Source organism: Myiozetetes cayanensis, unplaced genomic scaffold, assembly GCF_022539395.1.
Source record: "Myiozetetes cayanensis isolate MyiCay16 unplaced genomic scaffold, myiCay2020 scf7, whole genome shotgun sequence".
Classification (NCBI taxonomy): Eukaryota; Metazoa; Chordata; class Aves; order Passeriformes; family Tyrannidae; genus Myiozetetes; species Myiozetetes cayanensis.
In genome coordinates this window covers 32719553-32732106 of record NW_026087964.1, presented here as the reverse complement: position 1 = coordinate 32732106, position 12554 = coordinate 32719553, and the positions used below count along the sequence as shown (strand labels likewise).

Below are 12554 nucleotides of genomic sequence, written 5' to 3'. Positions count from 1 at the left end.
AGATTTCAAAACTCACCTACATACAAGATTTCTACCTTTCCTGAAACAAGCATTGCTTTCTGAACAGCACAGTTATTGAGACCTCTGAAAATCTGGACTGTTAAGAAGCTACAGATGCAAAAGCTTTTATTATATTTAATACCTTCTAATAAAACCAATTCTTAGAAGACACGTATGAATTGAAGGACAGAACAGAGAGTTAATGAATTACAATTAATTACAATACTACACATGTAAAGAGGATCTTGTTTTTCTTGCTCTTATGACAGCTTCTTCTTTAGACTAGAAGGACTTTGTGCTTCGCTTTCCAGAAAAACTGTTTATTGTTATACAAAGTATTTCTTTGCTTTGGTGGCTAAATTAATTTATTCAGCACAATCATCATATGTGCTAATATCCATTGTATCAGCACACTTAAAATTATTATTATGCTCACTGACTTATGAAATATAAATTATCCAAAATGGTTTTTTTCATACCAGGATAAAGGAAGGTTATCATTCTAGATACTTTTCAAATACAGGATATATATGTACGTTTTTTTTCCCAAGACTTACACTATGTTCTGATGGACGTTAGTTTATTTTGGCAAGTTTCCCTCAAATTGATTGAGTTTAAGTTTCCATCACTTGTGATCTTTGCACTTCCTTAAGTGTCAGCAAGGCCAGCCAAATATAACCAGTGTAACAGAGTACAATGTGTCTGGCGAGATTTTTAAGGTAAGGATATAAGACTAATTTCAAAACTAAACATCTCTATACTGAAAAGAATGAAAATAAACTATTTAAGAGATGGTACATCATTCTTTATTTTATTAACTTTCTTGAAAGACAGTATTTCAAAGTTTATGTGTGATACAACAACAGGTAACTTGTCTGATGTAATAAATTTAATATTTATTTAATATGCCTTTTTTTTAATACTTTTTTTTTCCTTCCAGAAATTTCAACAAAAAACACCATTTGGAATTTACATATTGCCACCATTAACAGTACCTACCATATGATTTCAATAATTAGTCTTACACATAAAAACGCATGGGAAGAGGTATAAATAGTAACGTTCAAAACAACTGAAAAGTCTTGTGACATATGCATATCTAAATTTTGAATAGGAACACCATGTAGATCTCAAACATGGCCAACAATTTCAAGCTGATAACTTGTTCCCTGTGAAAAAAGCTCCACTAAATCTAATGTCGAACTGCTTGGATAGATATTTTCCTTTGAGGGATTATAACTATATACATGAAACAAGAAGATATAGGACCTTTACAACAAATGATGTGAAAGAAGTCACCCTGCCAGCCAAGAGGGAGAATGGAATGAGACGGCTCTTTGACATCTGCTCCCTGCTTCCCTGCAACCTACAAACAAGTTCCTAGAGGTGGGGCATAAAAAAAGTGCAGCTCAGGGACAGGCTGTTGCTGCACCAGGTAGTTCCAATCTTTGAATTATTCTTGTCATGGAAACAGAGAACAGCTGTTTGATTGATAACAAATTAGAGAACAGCTGTTTGATTGATAACAATTTAGAGAAAAAGACACAATGCAACCACACCACAAACCAAAAGAAAAACATTCCCTGTAGACCTTTACTAGACAAGCCACCACTTATGAACTGGGGTATTGCAGTGTCACAGATAAGAAGATCTAATGCATTTTATGAATTAGCCTAGGGGGTCTTCAAAGCTTTTTGTAGACCTTATATGATATCTTAATTAGGAAACTTAATAAGAAACTCATATCTCAATCATGATTGTATAAACATCCCGTAGCAACTACAGAAATGGTTTTTGTGGGAAAAAAGATGGTATTAAAAGCAAAGCAGAATACTTTTCTATTTTTCTCTCAGTAAAGTCAAGTAGCTAGAAAGGAGGAACACAGCCTGAACTAAAGAACTATTGACCGCTCTCTGGACCACCAGAGTGTTCCACAAGGCAATCTGGGAACATCTGACCTGGTCCACCGTCCTAGGAATCAATGATTTGCCCCCATAAAAATAATTTCTGTGCTTAGTTCTTTTATTTTTAATTAATTTTGATGAAAGCTGATATCAGCCTACTTTATACTTCAATGTCTGGAACTAGAGCTTGCCTCACAGTAAGGCCTCCAGCTGAAAAATTAATTTCCCATTAAGCACTTTTTCTGCAGGGTGAACATTATGAAAATATCTTATGGAGTTTATGCACTAAAAATAAAGCTAAAAAATGGTGAATTATGAAAAAAAATTCCTAGTTACTGATCATTCGTTCCCATTTCATTCAGGAAATAATAGAGAAAAAGTAGTGAAAATAGATGTGTAGGGTACCTGAATTCCACAGAAGGTCTTGAATCCAATAGTTTTTTTCTTCCTAATTCTCATCTAATATAGGGTAAGCTGTGGTCACATAATTTTAAAACTATTTGAGATGGCGACAGATGAAGAGATATAGCTACAGGTCTCTTCCTTTCTTAAGGGTTTTTTAAAACTGCATTCTGTCAAGGACCAGATAAAACTGGAAAGCAGAAGCAAGATAGAAAACTCAGAGATTAAATCATCTGCTTTTACACAATAGGTAAGAAAATAAAACAATGTTATTGCCTCTTTCTTCTTTATGATAAGACCTTTAAGATTTTCCTTTTCAGAGTCTTTCAAATGTAACTACAACTACACCAAATCATTACCAATAACATCAAGAACTTCAAAAGGAAACTCACTGCTAAACATTTTCTGCTGGGTAAAAACCTACTTCATTCAACAGACATGACCAGAAAGATGAAGAGAAAGATATTATTTACCCTAAACTGATGTGGTGCTCAAAGAGCAGGAAATCTGTGTTACATGGAACAACTTTCTCTGTGACAAGATCATCCTTTGTTTCAGTAAGCTAAACTTTATCAATAAATGTTAAAAAAAATAATCATATTTCTTGGGGTTTAATATGAAAATTATATTTGCATCTTAAAGCAACTAAGGAATTCACTGTATCTTAAAATAATTTAGTCTTAAATGAATTAAGACAATGGTTTCTCCTATTAATGGGAAGAACAATAGGGCTTGAAAAAAACCAGTGTTGTAGTTTTCCTTCTTCTTTTTTCTTTAAGCTATTTGAGTTACATTATTCCTGTTCTGTACGGGTGTCTAACACTAGCTTAAATTTGGGATTGAAAATTCATGGTAAATTATACCATTTCAGACAAACAGATTTGGTGTGAAATGAAGGTAGAAAATGCATTTAAAAAATTAGCAGTTTTTTTCTGTTTTATTTATGTCCCTTTTTCCTAATTCCCTCTCACGAAGCCTCAGAACACTAAAAAGTTTCACGATAAAGGAGTGACATTTCCAAGGGCTACTATATTATAGCTGGCTATGCAGTCGTATTTATGGCATCTTCAGCCAGATTAATCTAGCTGGAAAGAGGAAGCAAGATTTACACTAAAAAGTGAAAAAAACCACAAACAACAAACCCCCTACTGTAACAACAGCAAAATAGCCTAGCACTTTTAAGTATGACTATTTTTACACATTTTTCGAGGAAAATGTTTTTGTAAGATAACTGTGATAATTTCTTTAGCTACTTAAAATAATGTAACATATGCTTCTCCTTTAAAGGCAGCTCACGAGCTTAGTGCATGATCTCTGCACACTCCTACCTGTACACTAGCCCTGAACTGGAAGAACAAAACCCACACATACACCTGGAGGAAGATGCATTACAGCAAAACAAGTATTACAGTATGCTAATATCTCTTAATACAGTAAAACTCAGTTCCTAATAGGCTTTATTTGTAACATGTATTCTGTCTGCACATGTCTACAACAGTCCACACTAATAAAATAGTGTGATAGTAAGATAGGCTAGTTTTCCATAGAGTGCTTGCCTCTATGGAAATACCACTTACCATACAGGTAAGTGGTAGATGCAAAAAAAAGAAAGGGATAGAATTAAGTTTCATGGGTAATCTCAAAACTGAGAATTTCCCCTAAAAAAAAAAATATATATATATATATATATATTTGGGGGAAAGAGTGTTAAAACATTTTTTTCCAGGCAGTATTCTTCATTTGTTTTTCTTATCAAGTCTGGAAAATACCTACAAAAACCAGCTGATATATTTTCCTTTGTCACAGTAGCAATAAGAAGGTTTAAAATATGCGTGATCATATATGGATTTGCAAGGAGCACTTGGACCATAATAAAAGAGTGAGAACTTACTGTCTTGCTGATGTAATTTGTGCTGATGTTCATACACTGGAGTCCTTCACTATTGCAGCAACCTCCACATCTGTAGATGGATACACATGGGGGTTTAAAGAAGGTGTTTGTAGTTGCTCCAAACTCTTTTCCCACATCCACACACACTTCACGTGGCATGCACTGAGTTTTTCTCCATTCAGTATCAATACCTGCCAAGTTATAGGGAATGTCATGTGTTATAAAGTAACTGTTTAAAAACAATACTCTCCTGCAGTAAATTAGGACTCTTTTTAAACTTTAGAACCATAATATCCATTGCTGGAGTCACACCCCTTAGTTAGTGATATACACATTTCTCTATGTTAACTTTTAGCTGATTTTTCTTCTTCATAGGAATGTGACATATTGACATGGAGCAGAAGAAAAGTCACAGCAGAGCTAAGAGGGAGCCTAACAGGGTGGGGGAGACCTTAAAACATAGAATCATAGACTGGTTTTTGATGGAAAAGACCTTTTATGGCCACATAGTAAAGCCTCCTTGTAATGAGCATGAACATCTTCAGCCAGATCAGGTTGCTCAGAGCTCTGTTCAAACTTGAATGACCTTGAATGTTCCCAGGAATAGAGCATATACCATCTCTCTGGACAACCTGTTCCAGTGTTTCACTTCCCTCATTGCAAAAAACGTCTTCCTTATACCTAATCTGAATCTGCTTTCTTTTAGTTTAAAATTATTACCATTGTTCTATCACAAGAGGCGCTGCTTTAAGACATCTCTCCCCATCTTTCTTCTAGGCTCCCTTTAGGTACTGGAAGGCTGCTATAAGGATGCTCTCTCAGCCTGTCACCATAAGAGAGGTGCTCCAGCCCTCTGAGCATCTTTACAGCCCTCCTCTGGACCTACTACACAGGACAACAGGTCCACATCCTCCTTATGTTGGAGGCCCCCAGGCTGGACACAGTACTCCAGATGGGGTCTCACCAGAACAGAGTAGAGGGGCAGAATCACTTCCCTTGACCTGTTGGCCTGCAGCTAAAGCTGTACACGTCCTTTGTCGTTTGCCTGGGGTAAGTCTTATCTTGGGTAAAGTCTAAAGAAGTACTGCACATCTCTTTTAAGTTATTTTAAACAGCCCTCCACAGTATTTCATTTAGATACTCTACATTAGAAATGTTAAATTTTACACACTTAATGTGACAATAATTTAAATACATGTTTAGTTTGCTAACTACAAGGGTAGTATTTAAAGCAAAAGGTTATTATTTATTATTTACTTATTATGTATTTATTATTTATTATATACAAATGTGACTTGATCTGAAGGATGATACTTGTGCCCAGATTATCCACACAAAAAGATTTTACATCATGTTATAGTCTTTTACCAAATACAATCTTATACTGAACAGTCCTGAGACTTGCAGCTGTGCAAGTCTCTTTATTCTCTTTTGGCACTAGATTATAGTAGGCTATTCACCAGGAATAGAAAATTTGCCTGATGTGTACTTGAAAGTCTCCATTAAGATATATGAATTCCAATATCATGTAAAAAAATACATCTCCTGCTATAAATTGTAAATTTCTCTGCCTACACGCACTTGTTTAAACTTTCAAGCTAATGTATTTTGTATTCAAGCCATTTGAAACACTAAAGGATATTGACATATTTGTTTGAAAGTTCTTTTATTTCTCATTTTAGCATAACATCATGACAGCTGCCCTCTTGTAACAGTGAAAAGTTACAAGTGGATTATTTGGCACCCTAAAGCCATAATGCATAAGAGAAGAAAGCATTACTAGCCATGATGTAATTGTAGAAAATGTGCAGAAACAGTTCAATGACTCCAACTATGAGCATCCCCTTTGCTTTCTGCAAAATTGTTACAGCCTCCACAAAGTAGGATTTCTTATACCTGAAGACAAGCACTTTATCTACTGAGCTGAGAAAGCAACTTTCTCACAATGGATGTACCTAAAATATGTCTACAGAGTGATTTGTTTCATTATGGAATGCTATCAAAGATTTTTTATTATAGACAACACATGAAATCAGACTGCTGAAGTTGGTTTACTGACAATGGTTAGCTTTTAAAAGTTTTTTGACACAACTGAAAAGCCTTCAGAGTTTAATTTATTGTGTGTTGGAACATGGTTTGTGTCCTGTACTTACTTTTCAGGATCTCTGCATTATAGTGTGCTGCAGCAAATTTCAGGGAATCATCTGATCTTGTGTCAAAGCTGGAGTGTTCCCTGTTGTGTTGCCAACCTCCTTTCCTCAACTGACATTTGAACATTTTCCAGTATTCTGGGTAAAGTACTGTCATGAGTTCATCCACACTGGACACAGACCGCAACTGCTCTTCCAGGTCTTTACTTGCATGAGCCTGTCAAAGTAATATGCAAGATTAATTACTTTCTCTATTACACAGGGTTTGCTGGAAACTAGCCTGAAAAGCAACTCATACACTGTAAAATAAAGTCACGCTTAAAGGGGTCCTCATTATAAAACCTGCTTCTGTTAGTCGATGCCAACAGTACGATATCGACAAATACTGAAATGTTTCACTTCTGCCACTAATTCTTTATCACACTTGTAGTTGAAAACATCTTATGAGAGAGGAACTATAGAATTAAGCCTACACAAATACAGTTTGCAGATTAGAAAAATAAAAAAATGCATTTTTATCCTGGAAAGATAAGTTTTCATGATAAAACTTTGAATGCTTAAACCCCAAAATATTTAAATTATGTTAATTCTATTGAATATCACATACTCTTAAAGTAACACCAAATTTTTGCCCATTTTCCCTTAGTCCAGGAAAATCAAAATATGCAGAAATGCAAAAACAGTTATTAGGAAAAAAAGAAGATAATAATTCATGTTATTCTGTACCTTTTTAGGCAAAATCATTGTAAGAAAACTGTATTACAAAGCACTAATCCTTAAATCAGTAGGAGTCAAAGACTTTGGTAACTTTAAGAATCTAAACTGCACACTCCCTTTATGCTGAGAATTTCAACTGAAACTCATCAGGCCTCTAAGCACTACAGTCCTCAACTTGCTGTTTAAGGGGTAGCCTCAAAGCCTGTAATCTTCCTTTCTTATTCACGGGCCTCTACATAAGCTCATTGCAATTGCAGTTTTCTAAATGACTTGAGTTTTACATTCCAATTTATCACTTACCTGGGAGATTCCTTTGTTGTTTTAGATGAAACAATATATTGCATCAAAGGACTGTTATTCCCTGCCCACCTTTCTCATCCATGAATTTCTGACTTCCCAAAGGGAAGGGCAGTAAGGTGCAAGTATTGAAGAATGTTTAGCCACCTTCTCAGTCTACGTGGCCCTTAGATGGCAGTATGAGACACAAAATATAGAGCACACTTTGTACAAAGTGTGTCAACTGGCTGCAGACTCTGTTCAGTTTACTACAAAAATCAAAGAAACACTGGGCTGTAACAGTGTAAGATGTGTCTAAATGCAGAAGCGTGAAATTATAGAAACTGAAATTTAAGATTCCTTATCCAACTTCACTATTAAGAAAAAAGAAATTCCTTCCATTCAATGATTTTGAACATTATGTGAGTAAAATGGCTAGTTCTGAACTAGTTCACCTGAATCAAACTGCTCCTTGTCTCACAAACAACTACAAGTGTACAAAATGGCATGTGTGGTTGCATCCACTCCCTTATCTGGTGTCAAATACAGTAGAAACACCTCAGGGTAAGGCAAATTCACAGAATTAATAATCTTTACAGTTATATACAGAACTGTGTAGGTTGTGAGGCATCAGAACAGGTGGGCCAGAGAAGTTGTGGATGCCCAATCCCTGTAAGTGTTCAAGACCAGGCTGGATGGAGCTCTAAGCAATCTGGTCTAGTGGAAAGATGTACCTGCCCATGGTAGGGGGGCTGGAACCAGATGATCTTTAAGGTCTCTTCCAACCCAGGCCACTCCATGATTCTAATTCCTATTTAAAGTAATTTTATATGACAAAGTGTTATGAAGTTAGAAAAAATGTTTTCACTAAAGCCTTGCTAACCACAGTGTCATTGCAGACTACGTCCTGGGAGGCGTCAACCACCAGTTTGTCATCTCAGCAAAGTGATCATGCAGGGCTTGCCTCCATTGGGTCATCCCTGACCCAAGCCATGCATCAAGCAGTATCTGGGGGCTTTGTCTTAAAATTTGATGGCAACACAGAGCATGCCACACCCCTCCACTCGTTGCAGGATGTCATGCAGGGTCTCAGTTAGTGGGTTACAGAAAAAAATCCAAGCTTATCAAATAACTATATTGGCTACTGTCTGCTTGCCCTGAGAGGTGAGAATTGGAGGGTTTGAGTAGCCTCACTCCTGCCTGAGGGTGCTGCAGCACATGTCCCTTGATGGAAACAGGTAACTGCACCAGCACAGTAAATGCCAGTGTGGCAAACACATGTCGCCATGTGATGGGAATATGCATGTATATCCCGTCACAAGGCTGGATGCCAGTCTATTATGTAAAAGGCAGAGAAATAAAACTTGTGTTTAGACATCTAGTAGGTAATCCTCAAAAGTCCCAGCAGATCGTGGGTGGTAACATGGAAAGAGAATCCAAACAAAGGTTCACCACCTTTGATGAATCCTTTGAAAGTCTGTGTAGCCCACTGTAGACAAAATGTTGGCTATTGATGTTTCAGGTATTCAAGGAACAGGCCTAGAGCATCAGGAAAATAAGTACTGAAACTCAGTGTTTGTTAGTTGATAAGAAGCCAGGGCATGGGGCAGGAAAGATAGAGTATTTGTTAGAAATAATGCATGCTAATGAATTCCTCTTTGGTCAGGAAATCAAGTCATGTCTTTTCAGCTGGACACAAAATTTGTTATAAAACATGTATGAATAAAAGTCAAAAAATGAAGAAACTAGTTGCTTTAACTAAATATTGTACTGAATTTAAAAAAGTATTTTTTTATCCTGGATATTGTTTTATCCTGGATATTCCACAGGTTATAGTACCATGTGCCTACAACCTGGGCAACCTTGGCTGTGTATATCAACTGGGGAACAAGAGGGTGGAAAGCAGTGCCACAGAAAGGGATCTGAGGGACTTGGTCACTTGCAAGTTGAATATGAGTCAGCAGTGCCCTGGCAGCCAGGAAGGCCAACCATGTCCTGGAGGGCATCAGGCAAAACATCATCAGCCAGTCGAGGGAGGGGATTGTCCCGCTCTGCTCTGCACTGGTGCACTCACCTTGAATATCGTGTGCAGTTTTGGGCACCACAGAATAAGAAAGATATTAAGCCATTAGAAAGTGTCCAAAACAGGACAATGAAGATAGTGAAGGGCCTTGAGGGGAAGCTGTGGGAGGACCAGCTGAGGTCACTTGGTGTGTTCAGCCTGGAGAAGAGGAGACTGAGGGGAGACCTCATTATGGTCTTCAACATTCTCATGAGGAAAAGCAGAGGGGCAGGCACTGATCTATTCATTCTCTTGACCAGTAACAGGACTCAAGTAAAAGGCCTGAAGCTGAGTCAGGGAAAGTTTAGGCTGGATATCAGGATACTGGATATTACCCAGAGGGTGGCTGTGCACTGGAACAGGCTCCCCAGGGAAGCGGTCACAGCACCAAGCCGGACAGAGTTCAAGAAGCATTTGAACAATATTCTCAGGCACATGGTGTGACTCTTCGGGCTGTCCTGCATAGGGTTGGGACTTGGATTCGATGAGCCTGATGTCTCCCTTCCAACTCAGCATATACTGTGATTCTATAAAGTACTCACTTAATATGAAGAAAAGGAAAACAATTTCTGAAGTAAATATATAGAATTTTTTTTTTTTTTAAATCATCATTATTGCATCTGAATTATTTTGTGCTTAGTTTACTAAAGCCATCTGCTTGCAAAGATGGCTTCAATTCAAATTTACACTGTGGAAAACCAACTTGATCACTAGTGGACTTTTGTTCTCTCCCTCCTTCTGATTTAGAAAGAAAGGGAGGAGGAAATCCATATATCTATACTTAATACAATACAGCTGGTGCTCAGAATTAGGAAAAGAAAAAATAGAAAAAATACCTTGATTTTCCAATATGCTTACAGTGTTACCTTGACACACAAATTACAGATCTCTTCCTGTATGTATATCTATTTTTTAATTCCAGTAAATTACTTTCATCTGTGACAAACTGTTTAAAGGAACCTTTTTTTAAGGAGTTTGTGGACTGATTTAAGTTTAGAACAGACAAACGTTTTTGTTGACATAAAGATCAAATGAAATCTTAAGTTCTGGATGATTAGAAGAGCGTGTCCTGCATATCGTATAACCATCAGATCATTAAGGATTGTTAGAAAGAGTTTCTAAATTTCTAAGAGAGGAATGAATCTGCTTCTGTAAATGTAATAGTTGCTTGGCAAAATTTTTGATTTTGTGCAAATTTTGGTTCATTTTACAAAGACATACTGTCTTGGTCCTTATCTTTTATTCTTTTCTCTTTCTTAATTATGCATTGGCTTATAGTGTAGGACATTGGATTTCCATTGCAAAACAATTTTGACACTTCAACACCTATTTAGAATATATGACAAGACACAAAGTAACATCCACAAAAACATACTACAGATCAGAGGAGCTCTAAGTTTTCATTCATTTTATGCAAGCCCAGATTAGTTAAGTTTAGAAAGAAATATGGTTTGTAGCTGCAGTTATTGTCACCAAGCTACTTATTCCCAAATATTAAGTTCAAAGGGAAAAATAAAAGGTAATAGCAAAGTAACGAAAGTTGTGATAAGAAAAATTATACAACTTTTAGGACCAAAGAAAGTTTTTTGATAAATGTAAACAGTCTGTTGATTTTTATCTAATTAGTTACAGTGCACTCCTGATGAAATCCTGGACCAGCTACTCAAGGTTTTACTGGGATCTATGTTCAACATTGAGAAGGAAGAAGGAAACAGTACCAACAATGACTGCAGGAGGGACTTTTCTCTATCCTATGTTTTCTATTTTCTTTGCTCTTTCAAGTCAGTTAAGGGACTGGGCTTAGTGACCTTTTGTTTATTTATTTTTTTTTAACTCTAATTCCTCCCTTCATAAGTCTTCATGTCTGTCCTTTGGTTGGCCATTTTACTGTTTTTGTCACTTTTAGCTGTTATCAGTGCTGTCCTCCATGACCACCTAAAAATGTTAGAAGGTAAATTCTAAACAAAGACATTGACTAAGCCTTTAACTAGCCAGACTCTATAAGATGATAGATGATAATAACAGTTTAAAGATACAAGAATAAATGGAGAATACAATAAAGACATGTTTACTTCACTTATTTCATATTATTTCTCAAGGAACAGGGGAAATGACAAATACACCTATAAATAAAGCAGTAAAGCTTGATGACAAGCACTCTCTTGATATTATTTATTTAGTTTCAGAGCATTTTGTTCTATCAAAGTATGTTTTTCACAGTGTGGCTTTCCATTACATGGTATGTCCATTATTTCACAAAATTATAGCTTGCGAGGGAAGGGGCAGGATACCAAACAGGCTCTATATCCATCAACAAAGTCAAAACCTATAATAGATTTTCCACGCATTACATTATTTATGTTTCACATGTCCCCAGTGTCTGCCTCTATTATTAATAACAAAGGTCAGAACACTTAATATTTGGCAGTATGCTTGACACATAATTGATGGTGCAATGCGCTATAACACTACTTTATGTATCTGCTCTGACTACAGTTGTCAGCTCATTTCATTTTCAAGGATTTTGTTGACAATTCTTAATAGGAAAATGCTGTCTATAAACCCCTCCACTTTAATATGCTTATATTCTGTATTTATTGACTGACTGAAATGCATTACAATCAAGTAGTTAAATCTGAATGTTGAAATGGTGTGCAACCAAATGGAAATATTGCAAGAGAAAATCATGGATAAACTTGCATAATAAGTTATTGCTATTTTCATGTATTTCAGTGCTAGTTTTTTTGGAAGTTGATACCAGTAAAAAAAAACACAACACAACAAAACAAAAACAAAACAAAAACACAAAACAAAACAAAAAAAACACCCTAATGAAATATGGTAGCCATAGTTAAGAATTAAGTTCAACTTTCATGTCAGCTTCTTCAATCATTCTAGAAAAGCCCTGCCTGATTATGATCTCCCATGCACCCATTTGTCACCAGTAAAATTGGATGACTGTCTGTAGTTGCATCATTCAAGTTATCATTCATTACAGTAACAAAACAATGCCTCACAGAAGCGAAACAGTGAGTATAATTTTTTTTTTCACATCACTTCAAGTAAGAAGTAAGACCACTGCAGTTAGTATGAACCAAATCAAAACATCATAAGCGGAGAGATTAGAATCAATCTCTGCTTCAAAGAGCTTA

The 12554-nt window shown here is 36.2% G+C and overlaps 1 protein-coding gene across 1 annotated transcript in view; it reads right to left on the bottom strand.

The window, feature by feature from the left end:
* The window catches only part of VEGFC (vascular endothelial growth factor C), a 74492-nt gene that overhangs the window by 12178 nt on the left and 49760 nt on the right, over positions 1-12554 (bottom strand). The window contains exons 2-3 of the mRNA XM_050338179.1: positions 6351-6564; positions 4198-4388 (exon numbers count right to left, since the gene is read on the bottom strand). Coding sequence (XP_050194136.1) covers positions 4198-4388; positions 6351-6564 — 405 coding nt within the window. The remainder of the gene's footprint in view (positions 1-4197; positions 4389-6350; positions 6565-12554) is intronic.